The 26891-nt window shown below is 44.4% G+C and overlaps 1 protein-coding gene across 5 annotated transcripts in view; it reads left to right on the forward strand.

The window, feature by feature from the left end:
- Nucleotides 1-16185, forward strand: part of LOC130351050 (alanine aminotransferase 2-like) — a 64882-nt gene extending 48697 nt beyond the window's left edge. For all 5 annotated transcript variants that reach the window (XM_056554906.1, XM_056554907.1, XM_056554908.1 and 2 more), the window contains exons 8-12: nt 2209-2345; nt 5187-5358; nt 13234-13389; nt 14345-14457; nt 15909-16185. In XM_056554906.1, coding sequence (XP_056410881.1) covers nt 2209-2345; nt 5187-5358; nt 13234-13389; nt 14345-14457; nt 15909-15999 — 669 coding nt within the window. In that variant the 3' untranslated portion in view covers nt 16000-16185. The remainder of the gene's footprint in view (nt 1-2208; nt 2346-5186; nt 5359-13233; nt 13390-14344; nt 14458-15908) is intronic.
- Nucleotides 16186-26891: the final 10706 nt, after the last annotated feature.

Consider the following 26891-nt stretch of genomic DNA (forward strand, 5'->3'; position numbering starts at 1 on the left):
GAGGACAAGCAGGGAGGGCACACTGGTCTTCGGCGGTGGCAGCAGTGAACTCCGGCTCTGCCACGCTTAGATGTGAGATTCACGTCACAGTGGGGCATGACTGAAGCACCTCTCCCAGGTTCTCTTAAAGGGCCACCACTACAGTGGCTGTCTGGCAACAGCTCTGGGCCTGGCTCCGACATCGTAGCCGCACAGACCTAGCAACCATAGCGGGCCCTTTCCCCGTGCTAGGCCGGCTATTAAGAAAAACATTTTTTAGATTTTATATGACAGGCGGCGGGATGCGGGCCCTTTTCCTAGCCGGGCCGTAGGACAATGTCCGAATGGACCGGCCGGTCAGTCCGCCCCTGGCAGTATTATGTGACCACGATATGGCAGTATTATGTGACCACGATATGGCAGTATTATTTGAACACTATATGGCAGTATTATTTGAACAATATATGGCAGTATTATATGAACACTATATGGCAGTATTATATGAACACTATATGGCAGTAATATATGAACACTATGTGTCAGCATTATATAAACACTATATGGCAGTATTATATAAATACTATATGGCAATATTATTTGAACAATATATGGCAGTATTATATGAACACTATATGGCAGTATTATATAAACACTATATGGCAGTATTATATAAATACTATATGGCAATATTATATGAACACTATATGGCAGTATTATATGAACACTATATGGCAGTATTATATGAACACTATATGGCAGTAATATATGAACACTATGTGTCAGCATTATATAAACACTATATGGCAGTATTATATAAATACTATATGGCAATATTATTTGAACAATATATGGCAGTATTATATGAACACTATATGGCAGTATTATATAAACACTATATGGCAGTATTATATAAATACTATATGGCAATATTATTTGAACAATATATGGCAGTATTATATGAACACTATATGGCAGTAATATATGAACACTATGTGTCAGCATTATATAAACACTATATGGCAGTATTATATAAATACTTTATGGCAGTATTATTTGAACAATATATGGCAGTATTATATGAACACTATGTGGCAGTATTATATAAATACTATATGGCAATATTATTTGAACAATATATGGCAGTATTATATGAACACTATATGGCAGTAATATATAAATACTTTATGGCAGTATTATTTGAACAATATATGGCAGTATTATATGAACACTATGTGGCAGTATTATATGAACACTATGTGGCAGTATTATATTAACACTATGTGGCAGTATTATATGAACACTAAATGGCAGTATTATATGAACACTAAATGGCAGTATTATATAAATATAATGTGGCAGTATTACATAAATACTATATGGCAGTATTATATGAACACTTTGTGGCAGTATTATAAAAACATCGTTTGGCAGTAGGCTGTGAGCATTGAATGGCAGTATTATATGAACACTATATGGCAGTATTATATGAACACTATATGGCAGTATTATATGAACACTAAATGGCAGTATTATATGAATACTATGTGGCAGCATTATATGAACACTTTGTGGCAGTATTATATAAATGCAATATGCCAGTATTATATGAACACTTTGTGGTGGTATTATATGAACACTATGTGGCAGTATTATATGAACACTAAATGGCAGTATTATATGAATATAATGTGGCAGTATTACATAAATACTATATGGCAGTATTATATGAACACTTTGTGGCAGTATTATAAAAACATCGTTTGGCAGTAGGCTGTGAGCATTGAATGGCAGTATTATATGAACACTATATGGCAGTATTATATGAACACTAAATGGCAGTATTATATGAACACTAAATGGCAGTATTATATGAATATAATGTGGCAGTATTACATAAATACTATATGGCAGTATTATATAAACACTTTGTGGCAGTAGGTTGTGGGCATGGAATGGCAGTATTATATGAATACTATGTGGCAGTATTATATAAATACTATATGGCAGTATTATATGAACACTTTGTGGCAGTAGGTTGTGGGCATGGAATGGCAGTATTATATGAAAACTATGTGGCAGTATTATATAAATACTATATGGCAGTATTATATGAACACTTTGTGGCAGTAGGTTGTGAGCATGGAATGGCAGTATTATGTGGGGACTGTATACATAATAATATAGTGATCATCTTCAGTCATTTCTTTATTTATTCTATTGTTTTGTCAGGTTTATCAGGAAAATGTCTTCGCTCCAGGCGCTGTTTTCCATTCATTTAAGAAAGTTCTTTATGAGATGGGACCAAAGTACCGGGAGCGGGTCCAGATTATATCCGTCAACTCCATCTCCAAGGGGATCAGCGGGGAGTGAGAGCCGAATATTATCTGTCCATCTGTCTATAATATTACCCTCTGTCTATAATATTTCCATCTACAGTGGGAATCAAAAGTTTGGCACCCCAGGTAAAAATGTGTATTAATGTGCATAAAGAAGCCAAGGAAAGATGGAAAAATCTCCAAAAGGCATCAAATTACAGATTAGACATTCTTATAATATGTCAACAAAAATTAAATTTTATTTCCATCATTTACACTTTCAAAATAACAGAAAACAAAAAATGGCGTCTGCAAAAGTTTGTGCACCCTGCAGAATGTATAGCATGCACTGCCCCCTTTACAAAGCTGAGACCTGCCAGTGTCATGGATTGTTCTCAATCATCATCTGGGAAGACCATGTGATGTCAATCTTAAAGGTTTTAAATGCCCAGACTCATCTGACCTTGCCCCAACAATCAGCACCATGGGTTCTTCTAAGCAGTTGTCTAGAAATCTGAAACTGAAAATAGTTGACGCTCACAAAGCTGGAGAAGGCTATAAGAAGATAGCAAAACATTTCAGATGTCAATATCCTCTGTTCGGAATGTAATTAAGAAATGGCAGTCATCAGGAACAGTGGAAGTAAAAGCAAGATCTGGAAGACCAAGGAAAATATCAGACAGAACAGCTCGCAGGATTGTGAGAAAAACTATTAAAAACCCACGTTTGGCTGTACAATTCCTCCAGAAAGATCTGGCAGACACTGGCGTTGTGGTCCACTATTCCACTATAAAGAGATACTTGTACAAATATGGTCTTCATGGAAGAGTCATCAGAAGAAAACCTCTTCTACGTCCTCACCACAAAAATCAGTGTTTGAACTTTGCAAATGAACATATAGACAAGCCTGATGCATTTTGGAAACAAGTTCTGTGGATTGGTGAGGTTAAAATTTAACTTTTTGGCCGGAATGAGCAAAGGTACGTTTGGAGAAGAAGGGGAACAGAATTTAATGAAAAGAACCTCTGTCCAACTGTTAAGCATGGGGGTGGATCAATCATGCTTTGGGGTTGTATTGCAGCCAGGGAACATCTCATGAGTAGAAGGAAAAATCGATTCAATAAAATTTCAGCAAATTTTGGATGCTAACTTGATGCGATCTGTGAAAAAGCTGAAGTTAGAGAGAGGATGGCTTCTACAAATGGATAATGATCCTAAACCCACCTCGAAATCCACGGGGGATTACATCAAGAGGCGTAAACTGAAGGTTTTGCCATGGCCTTCACAATCTCCTGACCTCAACATAATTGAAAATCTATGGATAGACCTTAAAAGAGCAGTGTGTGACAGACAGCCCAGAAATCTCAAAGAACTGGAAGACTTTTGTAAGGAAGAATGGGCAAAGATACCTCAAACAAGAACTGAAAGACTCTTGGCTGCTACAAAAAGTGTTTACAAGCTGTGATACTTACCAAAGGGGGCAGTACAAGATATTAACTCTGCAGGGGGCACAAACTTTTGCAGACGCCATTTCTTTTTGTTTTCTGTTATTTTGTAAGTGTAAATGATGGAAATAAAATATAACTTTTGGTGACATATTATAAGAATGTCTAATCTGTAATTTGATGCCTTTTGGAGATTTTTCCATCTTTCCTTGGATTCTTTATGCAGATTAATATACATTTTTACCTGGGTTGCACAAACGTTTGATCCCCACTGTATATATAATATTTCCATCTATCTATAAAATTTCAATCTATAATATTTCCATCTGTCTATAATATTTCCATCTGTCTATATTACCATCTGTCTATAATATTACCATCTATCTATAATATTACCATCTATCTATAATATTACCATCTGTCTATAATATTACCACCTGTCTATAATATTTCCATCTATCTATAATATTTCCATCTGTCTATAATATTTCCATCTATCTATAATATTACCATCTATCTATAATATTTCCATCAGTCTATAATATTACCATCTGCCTATAATATTTCTCTCTGTCAATAATAATAATATTACCATCTATCTATAATATTTCCATCTGTCTATAATATTTCCATCTATCTGTCTATAATATTTCCATCTATCTATATTACCATCTATTTATAATATTACCATCTGTCTATAATATTTCCATCTGTCTATAATATTTCCATCTATCTATATTACCATCTATCTATATTTCCACCTGTCTATAATATTTCCATCTGTCTATAATATTTCCATCTGTCTATAATATTACCATCTATCTATAATATTTCCATCTGTCTATAATATTACCATCTATCTATAATATTTCCATCTATCTATAATATTACCATCTATCTATAATATTACCATCTATCTATAATATTTCCATCTGTCTATAATATTTCCATCTATCTGTCTATAATATTTCCATCTATCTATATTACCATCTATCTATAATATTACCATCTGTCTATAATATTTCCATCTATCTATATTACCATCTGTCTATAATATTACCATCTGTCTATAATATTACCATCTGTCTATAATATTACCATCTATCTATATTACCATCTATCTATAATATTACCATCTATCTATAATATTACCATCTGTCTATAATATTTCCATCTATCTATATTACCATCTATCTATAATATTACCATCTGTCTATAATATTTCCATCTATCTATATTACCATCTGTCTATAATATTACCATCTGTCTATAATATTACCATCTGTCTATAATATTTCCATCTGTCTATATTACCATCTATCTATAATATTTCCATCTATCTATAATATTACCATCTGTCTATAATATTACCACCTGTCTATAATATTACCATCAGTCTATAATCTTACAGCCATTATATGGACGTGTCCTCTTTGTGCCCTATAAGGTGCGGGGTCCGGGCCGGATACATTGAGTTTGTGAATATTGATCCTGCAGTGTTTGAGGTTTTGTACATCCTGAAATCCTTCCATATCCCATCTGCCATTGGGACACTGATGTTGGAGGTGGTCCTGGACCCTCCGCAGCCCGGAGACCCCTCTTATGACACCTTCATGATGGTGAGTGCAGTAGAGATGGAAGGTTATTACCTTACAATATAGAATGACCCCAGAAGAGGCCCTGGGTGATCGCTCCACTATTACACTTAAAGGGGTACTTCAGAGAAGATAAGAAAAAAGAAAATGCCCCAAAGCCCCACAATACCCGTTCTGTGTCCTCTGTAGTTATTCATGTGGTTTATGCAGCTCCTTTGGCTCCTGATGTCTCCTAAATACTTTTTCCTTGTCTGCAGCCTAGACTACAACTCCCAGAAGTCAATGCAGCTCTGTGTAATGGCTGTCAGCCAATTGCTTTCACTATCTGTGCAGCTCACACACACTGTTCATGTCTTTTCTTTCAGACTATCCTTCCTCCAGCAATAAATCTTGCTGTGCTCTGAATAGCAGAAGTCAGTGATTAGATATTCAGCAGAAAAACAGCAGCTATGTGCTCAGACTAAGAATCTTCACTGCTCTTCTCTCACAGCTCACAAGCTCTCACACAGGGAGGGGAGGGGGAGGTGTGACTGTACAGACAGAGCTCTAGACCAAACAGAAATCAGACAGAAATCAGGTGGTGTTGTCCTTAAGGGTGGGGGCTAGTCTCAGTGAGGGGTTTACATCAAGACAAGGTGGATTTGAGAATTACATTTTCCTCTCATTTCCTGCCTGTAAGTGACAGCTGAAAGAGAGGAAACTGCTGTATATAGCTAATGAATGATATTTAGACAAATACATAGGTTGGTGAGAGGGAAAGGATGGGCTATGGGTTTAGTTCCCCGGAGTACCCCTTTTAGATCCCTTCCAGACCCCCGCAGACTGCAGCCACCTCCTTTCCCGGGAACACCACAAAATTCAACCACCTCCTCTCCCGGGACCATCTCAGAACACTGCGACCTCCTCTCCCAGGACCACCACAGAACACCACCACCTCCTCTCCCGGGACCACACAGCCACCTCCTCTCCCGGGACCACCACAGAACACAGCCACCTCCTCTCCTGGGACCACCACAGAACACCACCACCTCCTCTCCCGGGACCACACAGCCACCTCCTCTCCCGGGACCACCACAGAACACAGCCACCTCCTCTCCTGGGACCACCACAGAACACAGCCACCTCCTCTTCCGTGACCACCACAGGATTCAGCCACCTCCTCTCCTGGGACCACCTCAGAACACAGCCACCTCCTCTCCTGGGACCAATACAAAATACAACCACTTCCTCTCCCAAGACCACCACAAAATACAACAACCTCCTCTCCCGGGCCACCACAGAACACAACCACCTCCTCTCTGGATACCTGGAGAGTCAAGTTACTATCCCTCCCCCCACCCATGAGCTGAATGATACTGTCCAGGCCCCCATAGAATTGAACCCTCCTGGACCACCATAGAACACAACTACACTCTCCAATAATAATTAATATCATGGCAGCAGGTTTATATCATGGCAGCAGGTTAACATCATTAGAAAATGGCTGGTTGCTGAGGGTTTGGGTGCACTGTGGTGACACGGGAGTGATAATTGTAAGTGACTGAGGTTCGGGGTGCATTGATGATTAGTGTGAGCGACTGAGGGTCGGGGTGCAGTGATGATGAGTTTGAGCAACTGAGGGTCGAAATACAGTGATGATGAGTGTGACTGGCTGAGGGTCGGGGTGCAGTGATAATGACTGTGAGCGGCTTAGGGTTGGAGTGCAGTGATGATGAGTGTGAGCAGCTGAGAGTCGGGGGTGCAGTGATGATGAGTGTGAGCCACCGAGGGTCAGGGTGCAGTGATAAGTGTGAGCTGCTGAGGGTCAGGATATAGTGATAATGAGTGTGAGCCGCTGAGGGTCATGGTGCAGTGATGATGAGTGTGAGCCGCTGAGGGTCGGGGTGCAGTGATAATGAGTGTGAGCCACTGAGCGTCGGGGTGCATTGATAATGAGTGTGAGCTGCTGAGGGTTGGGGTGCAGTGATGATGAGTGTGAACCACTGAGGATCGGGATGCAGTGATGAGTGTGAGCCACTGAGGGTCGGGGTGCAGTGATAATGAGTGTGAGCCACTGAGGGTCGGGGTGCAGTGATAATGAGTGTGAGCCGCTGAGGGTCGGGGCGCAGTTGTTACGCCGAGCGCTCCGGGTCCCCGCTCCTCCCCGGAGCGCTCGCTACACTCTCCTCACTGCAGCGCTCCGGTCGGTTCCACGGACCCGGGGCGCTGCGATACCGCCTCCGGCCGGGATGCGATTCGCGATGCGGGTAGCGCCCGCTCGCGATGCGCACCCCGGCTCCCGTACCTGACTCGCTCTCCGTCAGTTCTGTCCCGGCGCGCGCGGCCCCGCTCCCTAGGGCGCGCGCGCGCCGGGTCTTTGCGATTTAAAGGGCCACTGCGCCGCTGATTGGCGCAGTGGTTCCAATTAGTGTTGACACCTGTGCACTTCCCTATATCACCTCACTTCCCCTTCACTCCCTCGCCAGATCTTGTTGCCATCGTGCCAGTGAAAGCGTTTCCTTGTGTGTTCCTAGCCTGTGTTCCAGATCTCCTGCCGTTGCCCCTGACTACGATCCTTGCTGCCTGCCCCGACCTTCTGCTACGTCCGACCTTGCTTCTGTCTACTCCCTTGTACCGCGCCTATCTTCAGCAGCCAGAGAGGTTGAGCCGTTGCTAGGGGATACGACCTGGTCACTACCGCCGCAGCAAGACCATCCCGCTTTGCGGCGGGCTCTGGTGAAAACCAGTAGTGACTTAGAACCGATCCTCTAGCACGGTCCACGCCAATCCCTCTCTGGCACAGAGGATCCACTACCTGCCAGCCGGCATCGTGACAGTAGATCCGGCGCTGGATCCCGCTGAAGTTCCTCTGCCAGTTGTCGCTGACCTCACCACGGTGGTCGCCCAGCAGTCACAACAGATAGCGCAACAAGGCCAACAGCTGTCTCAACTGACTGTTATGCTACAACAGTTACTACCACAGCTCCAGCAATCATCTCCTCCGCCAGCTCCTGCACCTCCTCCGCAGCGAGTGGCCGCTTCTGGACTACGACTATCCTTGCCGGATAAATTTGATGGGGGCTCAAAGTTTTGCCGTGGCTTTCTTTCCCAATGTTCATTACACTTGGAGATGATGTCGGACCAGTTCCCCACTGAAAGGTCTAAGGTGGCTTTCGTAGTCAGCCTGCTGTCTGGAAAAGCCCTGGCTTGGGCCACACCGCTCTGGGACCGCAATGACCCCGTCACTGCCTCTGTACACTCCTTCTTCTCGGAAATTCGAAGTGTCTTTGAGGAACCTGCCCGAGCCTCTTCTGCTGAGACTGCCCTGTTGAACCTGGTCCAGGGTAATTCTTCCGTTGGCGAGTATGCCGTACAATTCCGTACTCTTGCTTCAGAATTATCCTGGAATAATGAGGCACTCTGCGCGACCTTTAAAAAAGGCCTATCCAGCAACATTAAAGATGTTCTGGCCGCACGAGAAATCCCTGCTAATCTACATGAACTCATTCACCTAGCCACTCGCATTGACATGCGTTTTTCCGAAAGGCGTCAGGAGCTCCGCCAGGATATGGACTCTGTTCGCACGAGGCGTTTCTTCTCCCCGGCTCCTCTCTCCTCTGGTCCCCTGCAATCTGTTCCTGTGCCTCCCGCCGTGGAGGCTATGCAGGTCGACCGGTCTCGCCTGACACCTCAAGAGAGGACACGACGCCGCATGGAGAATCTCTGCCTGTACTGTGCTAGTACCGAACACTTCCTGAAGGATTGTCCTATCCGTCCTCCCCGCCTGGAAAGACGTACGCTGACTCCGCACAAAGGTGAGACAGTCCTTGATGTCTACTCTGCTTCTCCACGTCTTACTGTACCTGTGCGGATGTCTGCCTCTGCCTTCTCCTTCTCTGCTGTGGCCTTCTTGGACTCTGGATCTGCAGGAAATTTTATTTTGGCCTCTCTCGTCAACAGGTTCAACATCCCGGTGACCAGTCTCGCCAGACCCCTCTACATCAATTGTGTAAACAATGAAAGATTGGACTGTACTATACGTTTCCGCACGGAGCCCCTTCTAATGTGCATCGGATCTCATCACGAGAGGATTGAACTTTTGGTCCTCCCCAATTGCACTTCTGAAATTCTCCTTGGACTTCCCTGGCTTCAACTCCATTCCCCAACCCTGGATTGGTCCACTGGGGAGATCAAGAGTTGGGGGCCCTCTTGTTCTAAGGACTGCCTAAAACCGGTTCCCAGTAACCTTTGCCGTGACTCTGTGGTTCCTCCTGTAACCGGTCTCCCTAAGGCCTATATGGACTTTGCGGACGTTTTTTGCAAAAAACAAGCTGAGACTCTACCTCCTCACAGGCCTTATGATTGTCCTATTGACCTCCTCCCGGGCACTACTCCACCCCGGGGCAGAATCTATCCTCTGTCCGTCCCAGAGACTCTTGCCATGTCTGAATACGTCCAGGAAAATTTAAAAAAGGGCTTTATCCGTAAATCCTCCTCTCCTGCCGGAGCCGGATTTTTCTTTGTGTCCAAAAAAGATGGCTCTCTACGTCCTTGCATTGACTACCGCGGTCTTAATAAAATCACGGTTAAGAACCGCTACCCCCTACCCCTCATCTCTGAACTCTTTGATCGTCTCCAAGGTGCCCATATTTTTACCAAACTGGACTTAAGAGGTGCTTATAATCTCATCCGCATCAGAGAGGGGGATGAATGGAAAACGGCATTTAACACCAGAGATGGACACTTTGAGTATCTGGTCATGCCCTTTGGCCTGTGCAACGCCCCTGCCGTCTTCCAAGACTTTGTTAATGAAATTTTTCGTGATCTCCTATACTCCTGTGTTGTTGTATATCTGGACGATATCCTGATTTTTTCTGCCAATCTAGAAGAACACCGCCAGCATGTCCGTATGGTTCTTCAGAGACTTCGTGACAATCAACTCTATGCCAAAATAGAGAAATGTCTGTTTGAATGCCAATCTCTTCCTTTTCTAGGATACTTGGTCTCTGGCCAGGGACTACAAATGGACCCAGATAAACTCTCTGCCGTCTTAGATTGGCCACGCCCCTCCGGACTCCGTGCCATCCAACGTTTTTTGGGGTTCGCCAATTATTACAGGCAATTTATTCCACATTTTTCTACCATTGTGGCTCCTATTGTGGCTTTAACCAAAAAAAATGCCGATCCCAAGTCTTGGCCTCCTCAAGCGGAAGACGCCTTTAAACGACTCAAGTCTGCCTTTTCTTCGGCTCCCGTGCTCTCCAGACCTGACCCATCTAAACCCTTCCTATTGGAGGTTGATGCCTCCTCAGTGGGAGCTGGAGCTGTCCTTCTACAAAAAAACTCTTCCGGGCATGCTGTTACTTGTGGTTTTTTTTCTAGGACCTTCTCTCCGGCGGAGAGGAACTACTCCATCGGGGATCGAGAGCTTCTAGCCATTAAATTAGCACTTGAGGAATGGAGGCATCTGCTGGAGGGATCAAGATTTCCAGTTATTATTTACACCGATCACAAGAACCTCTCCTACCTCCAGTCTGCCCAACGGCTGAATCCTCGTCAGGCCAGGTGGTCTCTGTTCTTTGCCCGATTTAATTTTGAAATTCACTTTCGGCCTGCTGATAAGAACATTAGGGCCGATGCTCTCTCTCGTTCCTCAGATGCTTCTGAAATTGAACCCTCTCCTCAACACATCATTCCTCCTGACTGCCTGATTTCCACTTCTCCAGCCTCCATCAGGCAAACTCCTCCAGGAAAGACCTTTGTTTCTCCACGCCAACGCCTTGGAATCCTCAAATGGGGGCACTCCTCCCATCTCGCAGGTCATGCGGGCATCAAGAAATCTGTGCAACTCATCTCTCGCTTCTATTGGTGGCCGACTCTAGAGACTGATGTGGTGGACTTTGTGCGAGCCTGCACTATCTGTGCCCGGGATAAGACTCCTCGCCAGAAGCCCGCTGGTTTTCTTCATCCTCTACCTGTCCCCGAACAACCTTGGTCTCTGATTGGTATGGATTTTATTACTGACTTACCCCCATCCCATGGCAACACTGTTATTTGGGTGGTCGTTGATCGATTCTCCAAAATGGCACATTTCATCCCTCTTCCTGGTCTTCCTTCAGCGCCTCAGTTGGCTAAACAATTTTTTGTACACATTTTTCGTCTTCACGGGTTGCCTACACAGATCGTCTCGGATAGAGGCGTCCAATTTGTGTCTAAATTCTGGAGGGCTCTCTGTAAACAACTCAAGATTAAATTAAATTTTTCTTCTGCATACCATCCTCAATCCAATGGACAAGTAGAGAGAATTAACCAGATCTTGGGTGACTATTTACGACATTTTGTTTCCTCCCGCCAGGATGACTGGGCAGATCTTCTACCTTGGGCCGAATTCTCGTATAATTTCAGAATCTCTGAATCTTCCTCCAAATCCCCGTTTTTCGTGGTGTACGGCCGTCACCCTCTTCCCCCCCTCCCTACCCCCTTGCCCTCTGGTCTGCCCGCTGTGGATGAAATTTCTCGTGATCTTTCCATCATATGGAGAGAGACCCAAAATTCTCTCTTACAGGCTTCTTCACGCATGAAGAGATTCGCGGATAAGAAAAGAAGAGCTCCTCCCATTTTTTCCCCTGGAGACAAGGTATGGCTCTCCGCTAAATATGTCCGCTTCCGTGTCCCTAGCTATAAGTTGGGACCACGCTATCTGGGTCCTTTCAAGATTTTGCGCCAGATTAATCCTGTCTCTTACAAACTTCTTCTTCCTCCTTCTCTTCGTATTCCTAATGCCTTTCACGTTTCTCTTCTTAAACCACTTATCATTAACCGTTTCTCTCCCAAATCTGTTCCCCCCACTCCTGTCTCCGGCTCCTCGGACATCTTCTCCGTCAAAGAAATTTTAGCTTCTAAAAAGGTCAGAGGGAAAACTTTCTTTTTAGTAGATTGGGAGGGTTGTGGTCCAGAAGAGAGGTCCTGGGAACCTGAGGACAATATCCTGGACAAAAGTCTGATCCTCAGGTTCTCAGGCTCCAAGAAGAGGGGGAGACCCAAGGGGGGGGGTACTGTTACGCCGAGCGCTCCGGGTCCCCGCTCCTCCCCGGAGCGCTCGCTACACTCTCCTCACTGCAGCGCTCCGGTCGGTTCCACGGACCCGGGGCGCTGCGATACCGCCTCCGGCCGGGATGCGATTCGCGATGCGGGTAGCGCCCGCTCGCGATGCGCACCCCGGCTCCCGTACCTGACTCGCTCTCCGTCAGTTCTGTCCCGGCGCGCGCGGCCCCGCTCCCTAGGGCGCGCGCGCGCCGGGTCTTTGCGATTTAAAGGGCCACTGCGCCGCTGATTGGCGCAGTGGTTCCAATTAGTGTTGACACCTGTGCACTTCCCTATATCACCTCACTTCCCCTTCACTCCCTCGCCGGATCTTGTTGCCATCGTGCCAGTGAAAGCGTTTCCTTGTGTGTTCCTAGCCTGTGTTCCAGATCTCCTGCCGTTGCCCCTGACTACGATCCTTGCTGCCTGCCCCGACCTTCTGCTACGTCCGACCTTGCTTCTGTCTACTCCCTTGTACCGCGCCTATCTTCAGCAGCCAGAGAGGTTGAGCCGTTGCTAGGGGATACGACCTGGTCACTACCGCCGCAGCAAGACCATCCCGCTTTGCGGCGGGCTCTGGTGAAAACCAGTAGTGACTTAGAACCGATCCTCTAGCACGGTCCACGCCAATCCCTCTCTGGCACAGAGGATCCACTACCTGCCAGCCGGCATCGTGACAGCAGTGATGAGGAGTGTGAGCCGCTGAGGGTCAGGTGCAATGATGATGAGTGTGAGCTGCTGGGGGATGGGGGTCTAGTGATGAGTGAGAGCCACTGAGGGTTGGGGTGTAGTGATGAAGAGTGTGAGCGCACACTCACTACTCCATCTTATTTCCAGGAGAATCAGACACTGCTTAATAATCTGGCACAGAAGGCCCAGATCACAGAGAAGATCCTGAACCAGAGCCCCGGAATCCACTGTTATCCCATCCAGGGCGCCCTGTACGCCTTCCCCAGGATCCAGATCCCTGACAGGGCCATCAGACTGGCGCAGGTATCACGAAGGTCATGGGGGGTGATGTCCACCATAGTCACCACACCAGGGCTGGGGGCAGCTCCTCTACCTATGGTACATCATGGATTCTCTGCTCTAGTCATATGTTACTGATATGAATCTCCTGACTGTCCTATAATGTCCATGATGATGTGTGGCTCCTGTCATCTCATCTTCATGGTGTTCTCACAAATTATACTAGAATGATATTACTCACAAGAAGGTGGAAACTCCATCTACTGATACCATTAAACCCCTCAAGATGGTGGACATTCCTAGTCACTATAATACCACACAAAATGGTGGATACTCCATCTCTAGTCACTATGATATCACACAAGATGGTGGACACTCCATCCCTAGTCACTATGATACCACACAAGATGGTGGACATTCCTAGTCACTATAATACCACACAAAATGGTGGATACTCCATCTCTAGTCACTATGATGCCACACAAGATGGTGGACACTCCATCCCTAGTCACTATAATATCACACAAGATGGTGGACTCTCCATCCCTAGTCACTATGATATCACACAAGATGGTGGACTCTCCATCCCTAGTCACTATGATATCATACAAGATGGTGGACTCTCCATCCCTAGTCACTCTGATATCACACAAGATGGTGGACACTCCATCCCTAGTCACTATGATATCACACAAGATGGTGGACACTCCATCCCTAGTCACTATGATACCACACAAGATGGTGGACACTCCATCCCTAGTCACTATGATACCACACAAGATGGTGGACACTCCATCTCTAGTCACTATGATGCCACACAAGATGGTGGACACTCCATCCCTAGTCCCTATAATATCACACAAGATGGTGGACACTCCATTCCTAGTCCCTATAATACCACACAAGATGGTGGACTCTCCATCCCTAATCACTATAATATCACACATTATGAGATCCCTTTCTTCTTCCGTTCTCACAGGAGCAGGGTCAGGAACCTGATGAGTTCTTCTGCCATCTTCTCCTGGAGGACACTGGCATCGTACTGTGCACTGGCAGCAGCTTTGGACAGGCAGCGGGGACTTACCATGTCAGGTATGCTTCCATTATCTATTCGCCATAATGACCCTATAAGGTACATTGCCATTATCTCTTACCACCCCCTATAAAGGTAAATCGTCATCATCTCTTACCGCCCCATATAGGGTACATCCCCATCATCTCTTACCGCCCCCTATAAAGGTACATCATCATCATCTCTTACCGCCCCATATAGGGTACAACGCCATCATCTCTTACCGCCCCCTATAGGGTACATCCCCATTATCTCTTACCACCCCCTATAAAGGTACATCGCCATCATCTCTTACCACCCCCTATAAAGGTACATCGCCATCATCTCTTACCGCCCCCTATAGGGTACATCCCCATCATCTCTTACCACCCCCTATAAAGGTACATCGCCATCATCTCTTACCGCCCCCTATAAAGGTACATCGCCATCATCTCTTACCGCCTCCTATAGGGTACATCCCCATCATCTCTTACCGCCCCCTATAAAGGTACATCATCATCATCTCTTACCGCCCCATATAGGGTACATCGCCATCATCTCTTACCGCCCCCTATAAAGGTACATCATCATCATCTCTTACCGCCCCATATAGGGTACATCGCCATCATCTCTTACCGCCCCCTATAGGGTACATCCCCATGATCTCTTACCACCCCCTATAAAGGTACATCGCTATCATCTCTTACAGCCCCCTATAAAGGTACATCGACATCATCTCTTACCGCTCCCTATAGGGTACATCCCCATCATCTCTTACCACCCCCTAAAATGTACCAATGGCAGCAAGAAGACTTTATAACTTGTGCCAGAGTGCCTCCCTTATAGCTTCTCAGGCAGACGGTGCCCCCTACAGATGGTCAGCCACACTGTGACCATTTTCACACAGAGTGCCCCCAAATAGATTCTTCAGCACATGGTCCCCCTGTATAGATTGTCAGACAGACAGTGCCCCCTTATAGATTGTTGGCCACACCGTACGAGGCAGAATGCCCCCATATAGATTGCCAGACAGAGTGCCCCCGTATAGATTGCCAGGCAGAGTGCCCCCTGTATGGATTGCCAGGCAGAGTGCCCCCTGTATGGATTGCCAGGCAGAGTGCCCCCCGTATAGATTGCCAGGCAGAGTGCCCCCTGTATAGATTGCCAGGCAGAGTGCCACCCCTAATAGATTGTCAGGCAGATTGCCCCCTTGTATAGATTGCCAGGCAGAGTGCCCCCTGTATAGATTGCCAGGCAGAGTGCTTCCTGTATAGATTGCCAGGCAGAGTGCCCCCCATATAGATTGCCAGGCAGAGTGCCCCCCATATAGATTGCCAGGCAGAGTGCCCCCCGTATAGATTGCCAGGCAGAGTGCCCCCCGTATAGATTGCCAGGCAGAGTGCCCCCCGTATAGATTGCCAGGCAGAGTGCCCCCTGTATAGATTGCCAGGCAGAGTGAACCCATGCTCCTTTCCTCCATCTTGTCTTAAAGGATCACTCTTCTCCATCCCATCGATGAGCTGAAATCCATTTTGCAGAGGATCGCCCAATTCCATGAACGGTTTATGTCAGAATATTCCTAAATATCTGAAATCTGGAAATCTTCCAAAACTTGGGGGTGCTCACCATGATCACACACGGCATCGCCTCACCCACCCACCCCACCAGGGGACCCCTGACCTCCCACAGCCTCAATCTGGAGCCACCATGAAGCTTCTGTAGACGATGGATCCTAGGACCTGCCGCAGCCTAATAAAATGATTTTATGGGATGAATTAAGTCTCCGTCATGTAATGTCACAAAAATAATGTCATAAATGGGGGGGCAGGGGGTGATGATATCATAGTGATGGAGGAGGTCCATAGCCTGAGGGGGATCATAATAATAGAGGGTCCACAGCCTGGGGGTTCATATTCATAGAGGGTCCAAAGCCATAGAGGGGTATGGAGCAGCGTCACAATGTTTCGCCAAGTACAGTGCATAGTGAAAGTATTCGGCCCCCTTGAACTTTTCGACCTTTTGCCACATTTCAGGCTTCAAACATAAAGATATAAAACTGTAATTTTTTCGTGAAGAATCAGCAACAAGTGGGACACAATCATGAAGTGGAACGAAATTTATTGGATATTTCAAACTTTGTTAACAAATAAAATGCAAAAAAAATTGGGCGTGAAAAATTATTCAGCCCCTTTACTTTCAGCGCAGCAAACTCTCTCCAGAAGTTCAGTGAAGATCTCTGAATGATCCAATGTTGACCTAAATGACTAATGATGATAAATAGAATCCACCTGTGTGTTATCAAGTCTCCGTATAAATGCACCTGCACTGTGATAGTCTCAGAGGTCCGTTTAAAGCACAGAGAGCATCATGAAGAACAAGGAACACACCAGGCAGGTCCGAGATACTGTTGTGGAGAAGTTTAAAGCCGGATTTGGATACAAAAAGATTTCCCGAGCTTTAAACATCCCAGGGAGCACTGTGCAAGCGATTATATTGAAATGGAAGGAGTATCAGACCACTGCAAATCTACGAAGACCTGGCCGTCCCTCTAAACTTTCAGCTCATACAAGTAGAAGACTGATCAGAGATGCAGCCAAGAGGCCCATGATCCCTCTGGATGAACTGCAGAGATCTACAGCTGAGGTTGGAGACTCTGTCCATAGGACAACTATCAGTCGTATTCTGCACAAATCTGGCCTTTATGGAAGAGTGGCAAGAAGAAAGCCATTTCTTAAAGATATCCATAAAAAGTGTTGTTTAAAGTTTGCCACAAGCCACCTGGGAGACACCAAACGTGGAAGAAGGGGCTCTGGTCAGATGAAACCAAAATTGAACTTTTTGGCAACAATGCAAAATGTTATGTTTGGCGTAAAAGCAACACAGCTCATCACCCTGAACACACCATCCCCACTGTCACACATGGCGGTGGCAGCATCATGGTTTGGGCTTTTCTTCAGCAGGGACAGGGAAGATGGTTAAAATTGATGGGAAGATGGATGGAGCCAAATACAGGACCATTCTGGAAGAAAACCTGATGGAGTCTGCAAAAGACCTGAGACTGGGACGGAGATTTGTCTTCCAACAAGACAATGATCCAAAACATAAAGCAAAATCTACAATGGAATGGTTCCCAAATAAACATATCCAGGTGTTAGAACGGCCAAGTCACAGTCCAGACCTGAATCCAATGGAGAATCTGTGGAGAGAACTGAAAACTGCTGTTCACAAACGCTCTCCATCCAACCTCACTGAGCTCCAGCTGTTCACAAACGCTCTCCATCCAACCCCACTGAGCTCCAGCTGTTCACAAACTCTCTCCATCCAACCTCACTGAGCTCCAGCTGTTCACAAACGCTCTCCATCCAACCTCACTGAGCTCCAGCTGTTCACAAACGCTCTCCATCCAACCTCACTGAGCTCCAGCTGTTCACAAACGCTCTCCATCCAACCGCACTGAGCTCCAGCTGTTCACAAACGCTCTCCATCCAACCCCACTGAGCTCCAGCTGTTCACAAACGCTCTCCATCCAACCCCACTGAGCTCCAGCTGTTCACAAACTCTCTCCATCCAACCTCACTGAGCTCCAGCTGTTCACAGATGCTCTCCATCCAACCTCACTGAGCTCCAGCTGTTCACAAACGCTCTCCATCCAACCTCACTGAGCTCCAGCTGTTCACAAACGCTCTCCATCCAACCTCACCGAGCTCCAGCTGTTCACAAACGCTCTCCATCCAACCTCACCGAGCTCCAGCTGTTCACAAACGCTCTCCATCCAACCTCACTGAGCTCCAGCTGTTCACAAACGCTCTCCATCCAACCTCAGTGAGCTCCAGCTCTTCACAAATGCTCTCCATCCAACCTCACTGAGCTCCAGCTGTTCACAAACGCTCTCCATCCAACCTCACTGAGCTCCAGCTGTTCACAAACGCTCTCCACCCAACCTCACTGAGCTCCAGCTGTTCACAAACGCTCTCCATCCAACCTCACTGAGCTCCAGCTGTTTTGCAAGGAGGAATGGGCAGAAATTTCAGTTTCTCGATGTGCAAAACTGATAGAGACCTACCCCAAGCGACTTACAGCTGTAATCACAGCAAAAGGTGGTGCTACAAAGTATTCACTTAACCTGTTAAGGACGCAGGGCGTATCCATACACCTCCGTTTTAAAGTCCTTAAGGACGCAGGGCGTATGGATACACCCGTGGGAATTCCGGTCCCCGCCGCTAGCCAGTTGGGGACCGGATCGGGATGCCTGCTGAAATCATTCAGCAGGCACCCCGGCACATCGCCCAGGGGGGTCCTGAGACCCCCCCATGTCGGCGATCGGAGAAAATCGCATGTCAATTCAGACATGCAATTTTCTCCAATACCGGGCTGATCGGGTCTCTGGTGACCCGATCACCTGGAAAATAGGGATTATCGGAGTTGTCAGTGACAGCCCCGATCAGCCTAAGGGATAGGAGTGAGGTTGCAGTGCTGCGATCTCCTCCTATCCCCTGCCATTAGTCAGAACTGATTGCCAGGAAACCCCCGTTCTGCCCACCCCTGGATGTCGGGCAGAACGGGGGGGGAGAAGATGGAGGCCTTTACCTGAGGACCAGATGCGTGGGGCCCGGCGATCATCGCATACATCCAGCGGAGATCACGGCTCAGGTAGGGAATCGACGGTGGGGGGGGAGAAATGGTGCTCAAACGGTAGCCCTCCAGATGTTGCCAAACTACAACTCTTAGCATGCCTAGACCACCCAGGCATGCTGGGAGTTGTAGTTCTGTAACATCTGTCCCTTCAGATTTTGCAATTTTCATGACATTTTTGAAAATTGCTGCTTTACTTTGAAGCCCTCAAATTTTTTCAAAAAGTCAAAATATGTCCATTTTATGATGCCAACTTAAAGTGGACATATTGTTTTTGTGAATAAAAATAAAATTTATTTGGAATATCCATTTTCCTTACAAGTAGAGAGCTTCAAAGTTAGAAAAATGCAAAATTTTCAAAATGTTCATGAAATTTGGGGATTTTTCACCAAGAAAGGATGCAATTAACGCCGAAAATTTGCCACCAAAATAAAGTAGAATATGTCATGAAAAAACATTCTCAGAATCAGAATATTCGGTAAAAGCATCCTAGAGTTATTAACGCTTAAATTGACCGTGGTCAGAATTGCGAAAAAGGGCTCAGTCCTTAAAGGGTTAAGGGGGCTGAATAATTTTGCAGGCCCAATTTTTCAGTTTTTTATTTGTTAAAAAAGTTTGAACTATCCAATAAATGTCGTTCCACTTCATGATTGTGTCCTACTTGTTATTGATTCTTTGGAAAAAATTACAGTTTTATATCTTTATGTTTGAAACCTGAAATGTGGCAAAAGGTCGAAAAGTTCAAGGGGGCTGAATACTTTCGCTATGCACTGTATATGTGACCAGGACCCACCACCATCTATATACCGAGACAGGAATTAACCAGTGACTACAACCAAGAAATACACAATTAGTTACATAGAATGAATATAAATCTACACAGAATATTTCCCTAAATGACAGAACAAGGCCTGGAGAAGAGGGGCAATCACAATTAATGTACTCTCTAAATATATAACTGCCACATACAGTGCAAACTAATATAATACTGTCACACACTGTAAACCTCTGAAAATAAAACTGCCACAAACTGTATCCCCTAAAGAGAATACTGCCACACAATGTGCCCCCTGAAAAGAATACTGCTGCAGACTGTGCCTCCTGAAGAGAATACTGCCACACACTGTACCCTCTGAATATAATACTGCCACACACTGTGCCCCCTAAAGAGAATACTGCCGCAGACTGTGCCCCCTGAAAAGAATACTGCCACACACTGTACCCTCTAAATATAATACTACCACACACTGTGCCTCCTGGAGAGAATACTGCCACACACTGTGCCCCCTAAAGAGAATACTGCCGCAGACTGTGCACCCCTGAAAAGATTACTGCCACAGACTGTGCCTCCTGAAGAGAATACTGCCACACACTGTACCCTCTGAATATAATACTGCCACACACTGTGCCCCCTAAAGAGAATACTGCCGCAGACTGTGCCCCCTGAAAAGAAAACTGCCACAGACTGTGCCTCCTGAAGAGAATACTGCCACACACTGTACCCTCTGAATATAATACTGCCACACACTGTGCCCCCTGAATATAATACTGCCCCACACTGTTCCACCTGAAGAGAATACTGCCACACACTGTACCGCCTGAAGAGAATACTGCCACATACTGTGCCCACTGAAGAGAATACTGCCACACACTGTGCCCCCTGAATATAACTCTGCCACATACTGTGCCCCGAATATAATACTTCCCCATATTGTGCCCCTGAATATAATACTGCTACCTACACACTGTACCCTCTGAATATAATACTGTACCCTGAGTATAATACTGTCACACACTGTACCCTCTGAATATAATACTGTCACACTGTACCTTCTGAATATAATACTGCACCCTCTGAATATAATACTGCACCCTCTGAATATAATACTGTCACACTGTACCCTCTGAATATAATACTGCACCCTCTGAATATAATACTGTCCCACTGTACCCTCTGAATATAATACTGTACGCTCTGAATATCATACAGTCACACACTGTGCCCTGAACCGAATTATTATGCCAATCCTGCGCTATTCTGGTCTTAGGTCTTAAGTGGGCAGAAATGTACAGATAGGACAAATAGACACATCATTTACCTCCCAACCTGAAACCTCCTATGATCACATGACCAACTCTGACACGGCGAACGATTCCCCATGATACCGGGATCCCACAGGAGCGACCGCAGAATCCAAATAACCGAACCGACTACGTAACAAACCAGAATATTGAAGTTTGGAGGGCGATAACCTGTCCCTATTAGGAAGCATGACCCATTAAGGCTACAGAGTGAAAGTATGTACCCTGACTGCAACGCTGTATACTGATCCAGGAAAGATGGCAGCAGCCTAACAGGTGACCCCTATCGGTACCTGATATTCCGGGTGACGTTACACTCTCCACCCTGACACCGACTGATGACGCCTGTGGAGCGCACATAATGCTTATCGTTAACAATAGTAAAATGCTGGACATCCTGGTGTAATTGAAGGCATAGCAAGATAAACTCATATTTAAATGACAAAAACAATTAATAAGTAGGAAATAATATGCGAGAACCTGTGACAGAAATAAACGAGACAGTAGTAAAATGTAACTGCCTGACGTGACAGGCTGAACAACTACCTGACATCCGACCAGCAATGGTAAGTGTGCTCGAAAACCCAGCAGACCTTAACATATGAGAACATGACACTGAAGATATTAGCAGACTCCGCTCTAAATGTAACAGGGAGCATATAGTCATGAGCAACCTGAAAACAGAGATAAGGAACATAACAGTAACGATATGATGACTTGGACGTGACAGACCTGAGTATATGAAAAAAATATCATGACATCATGCTTACCATCTGATAGTTTCTTTGAAGACGTGTTACAGCAGTGCATCCCAACTGAAGACGTGACAGGTCATGAGGGATCGTGTCAGAAACATGAGCAATTGCTGCAATTCCAAGCACAGTAAGTCTACCTAGTTAAAACAATGACCTATGAACTAACAAATACTATTTGCTATGCCATGTCAGGTGGTCATGAATGATGTCCATGTTCAATATCATTGTGTAACATTATGATGACTTGATCATCATCACTAGCCGTGGAATCATTGAAAGCTGTGCCAAATGCTGAATAAAGGTGACCGAGGCAATAAAGTACTTACCTGAAAACAATACAGAAATAAAAAACAGAAGTATCCTGACCGCCTGAAACCTGACTGACTAAAAAGCGCATGGGAACAAAATGCCTATACATGAGAAACGTAACTATTGACATTGTGACAGCCTGAGACATAATAAGCTTAACACCATGCAAAGGATGATGGCCTGAGTGAAATGGAACACTACAATACTGTGACTACCTGGAAAGTGCTGACCTAAATACAAAGAACGTAACAATAATGTTGTCAGCACCTGACTACACCACAAACTTCTGTGTGATAACTGACATAGTAATAGTGTCATGGCTACCTGAGGATTTGACGTTTTGAATACAGAGAAACTTATTGATGTTGAGACCCCTAACTTGCTGGACCGAGACCATGAGAAAACAATATTATCATAACATCCTAAAACATGACAGGCCTAATTACAAGAGAAAATAAGAGTGATTACTTTGTGACTTACCTGAAACGTGACAACCTTCAGCACTGAAAAACAACCACACAAATATAACTGTCTGAAAGGCAACCAAGCTTGACTACAATAGACGCTTAACATTAACAAAAAATAGTAGCTACCTAAATACATGACAATTAGTGTTGCTCGCGAATATTCGCAATTCGAATTTTAATCGCGAATACCGCATATTCGCGAATATTGCACTATATATTCGTAATTACGAATATTCGTTTTGTTTTTTCGCATATGCGCATATTTGTGAATATTGAGCCCTCCGTTCTTTAATGGTATAGGGAACTATGACTGGTGCATTAACTCTGTGATTTTTTGCCTGCTAACACTAATAGGCCCACACTGGTTTTGATGAATCTCCCCCATAGAGGAAGATTTATCCAATCCTGTCCAGAGGAAAAGTTTCTGAGTTGCCCATAGCAACCAATCAGATTTCTTCATTTTTTAAAAGGCCTCTGAAAAATGAAGGAAGCAATTTGATTGGTTGCTATGGGCAACTCAGCAGCTTTTCCAGGAAAGTAAAGTTTAACCACAACACTGTAAAATTCTGTCCCACCCTGGGACTTGAACCAGTGGTGGTCTCCCATCCACTGTGCTGCCGAGACGGTCCTGCTTATCTTACTGTTTTACATGCTGTAAGATCCCCATAGACCACAATGGGCCTATTGGTTTCATTGGGCAAAAAAATGCACTAGTCATAGTGCACTATACCATTAAAGAAGGGAGGGCTCAATTTTCGCATATGCGCATAAAAAAAGTGAATATAACGAATATGCGAATATATGACGAATATCGCGAATTCGAATATGGCCTATGCCGCTCATCACTAATGACAACATAATTTTGTGGGAAACTAGAATGATATCGTAGTCAGCTGGCAACTTAACAACCCTGAACATATAACAAGCATGCAGTTCTACAGACTCAGTCACTGTTGTAAGACCTGTCACGTCTACAGGCTCAGTCGCTATTTCAAACCTATCATGTCTAAAGGCTCAGTCACTGTTATAAGACCTGTCATGTCTACAGGATCAGTCGCTATTTCAAACTTATCATGTCTACAGGCTCAGTCACTGTTATAAGACCTGTCATGTCTACAGGCTCAGTCACTGTTCTAAGACCTGTCACGTCTACAGACTCAGTCGCTGTTCTAAGAGCTGTCACGTCTTCAGGCTCAGTCGCTGTTCTAAGACCTGTCACGTATACAGGCTCAGTCGCTATTTAAAACCTATCGTGTCTTCAGGTTTGGTCACTGTTCTAAGACCCGCCACGTCTTGCGGCTCAGTTGCTGTTCTAAGACCTGTCACATCTACAGGCTCAGTCACTGTTCTAAGACCTGTCACATTTACAGGCTCTGTCGTTTTTCTAAGACCTGTCAAATCTACAAGCTTAGTCACTGTTCTAATACCTGTCATGTCTGCAGGCTCATTCCCTGTTCTAAGACCTATCACGTCTACAGACTCAGTCACTGTTCTAAGACCTGTCACGTCTACAGGCTCAGTCGCTATTTAAAACCTATCGTGTCTACAGGTTTGGTCACTGTTCTAAGACCTGCCATGTTTTGCGGCTCAGTTGCTGTTCTAAGACCTGTCACATCTACAGGCTCAGTCACTGTTCTAAGACCTGTCACATCTACAGGCTCAGTCCCTGTTCTAAGACCTGCCACATCTTGCGGCTCAGTTTCTGTTCTAAGACCTGTCACATCTACAGGCTGTCACTGTTCTAAGACCTGTCACATCTACAGACTCAGTCCCTGTTATAAGACCTGTCACATCTTCAGGCTCAGTCGCTGTTCTAAGATCTGTCACGTCTACAGGCTCTGACATTGTTTTTAACAAATCCTGCCATGTCTACAGGCTCAGTGGCATCCCATACCTGTCATTCTTAGTTGCATTACTAATATACCTGTCTAATGTAGTTGCTTCACTGAGCCAGTCATTTTTTCAGGCTCAGTCCCATAACCAGGCTTCTCCCGTCTTCAGGCTCAGTCCCATAACCAGGCTTCTCATATCTTCAGGCTCAGTCACATCTAATTTTTTATGCCACACCTTCAGGCTTAAAGGGTACCTCTCATCAAAAAAACTTTTGACATATTATAGATTAATGTATGCAGAATAACTTCACAATTGCATGTTATTAAAAAATATGCTTCTTTCTATTTAATTTTCCACTTTGAAGAAATGACCACTAGGGGTCTCCCTACCAGTCCTGGCAGCAAGCATTTCAGACTCATGCTGGAGTCCTAAACACTACGAGCTGCCAGTCTGCTTTGTTCACAAAGGAGAACACTCAGAGCTGCCAGCCTGCTTTGTTCACAGCCTGTTTGGCTGTGAACAAAGCAGGCTGGCAGCTCTGAGTGTTTAGGACTCCAGCATGAGTAAGAAATGCTTGCTGACAGGACTGATCGGGAAAAATACAATAGAAAGAAGCAGATTTTTCATTAACATGCTATTGGAAAGTTATTCAACATTCATTAATCTAAAATATATCAAAAGTTTATTTGATGAGAGGTGCCCTTTAAGCATAATACCAAGAGTAGGAGTCCATTCACAAGGCGAAATATCAGCACGGAAAAATTCCACATGGGAATTTTGTGGGCAGCAGGTGCTGGCAGAGCAAGCCAGCCCAAGGACTGCCCAGAAACATGCCATCTCCATAGAGGGCAATACATTTTCCAGCAAATTAAGCTGCAAGAATGAGCAAATTAATATTTTCTGTGGAGTACAGAATTTTAATATCGGCAGCAATTCTGCTGTGTGCACAGTACCAAAGAATCCCACCAAAAACAATGATCACGTACCTACTTGCCTTATAGTTTTGAGATTATTACATAATATAATTTATACCGAGCAGGGATCCAACATTTTCTATCATTATATATTAATGTTACATTTAACACACGTCGTGGCAGTGATAGTATAGAGGTCATGTAGTTTGCCACCTAGAAGGCCCAATGCCTGTTACGGGTGCTGCACCCAGTAGACATTGTCACTATTTCCTGTGCCAGTGTTCATGACCCCTAGAGCCGTATCCGATCATTCTTACCGCAGGGGGCCCAGCGCCCCACAAACCTCATATATTAGGACAATTCATTCGGAATATCGATTAATAGAATTCTTCCCGCTGCATCCAAAATCCACGTAAGACAATGTAGGTGACTCTTCAGAATCTCGTCATGTGAGGGTTAAAGGGGTACTCTGCTGCACATATCTTATCCCCTAAGATGTTAGATCGCGGGGGTCCCAACGCTGGGGACTCTCACGATCTCCACGCTGGGACCCGTCATTCGAGTCACGGAGTGAACTCCGCTCCGTGCCCAATGACTGGCAATGCAGACCGCCCTCCAATCAAGTCTATGGGAGATGTGGCGGCTCTGTACTATTATCTATTATATATTATACTAATAATCTATTATAGAGGTAAATATATTATAGAAGGAAATCTATTATAGAGGTAAATATATTATAGAAGTAAATAAATCTATTATAGAGGTAAATATATTATAGAGCTAAATCTATTATAGAGGTAAATATATTATAGAACTAAATCTATTATAGGGGTAAATCTATTATAGAGCTAAATCTATTATAGAGGTAAATATATTATAGAACGAAATCTATTATAGAGGTAAATATATTATAGAGCTAAATCTATTATAGGGGTAAATATATTATAGAGCTAAATCTATCATAGGGGTAAATATATTATAGTACTAAATCTATTATAGAGGTAAATATATTATAGAGCTAAATCTATTATAGAGGTAAATATATTATAGAACTAAATATATTATAGAGCTAAATCTATTATAGAGGTAAATATATTATAGAACTAAATCTATTATAGAGGTAAATATATTATAGAAGTAAATCTATTATAGAGGTAAATATATTATAGAACTAAATCTATTATAGAACTAAATAAATCTATTATAGAGCTAAATCTATTATAGGGGTAAATATATTATAGAACTAAATCTATTATAGAGGTAAATATATTATAGAACTAAATCTATTATAGAGCTAAATCTATTATAGGGGTAAATATATTATAGAACTAAATATATTATAGAACTAAATCTATTATAGGGGTAAATATATTATAGAACTAAATATATTATAGAACTAAATCTATTATAGAGGTAAATATATTATAGAACTAAATCTATTATAGAGGTAAATATATTATAGAACTAAATCTATTAAAGAGGT

Source organism: Hyla sarda, unplaced genomic scaffold (assembly GCF_029499605.1).
Source record: "Hyla sarda isolate aHylSar1 unplaced genomic scaffold, aHylSar1.hap1 scaffold_961, whole genome shotgun sequence".
NCBI lineage: Eukaryota > Metazoa > Chordata > Amphibia > Anura > Hylidae > Hyla > Hyla sarda.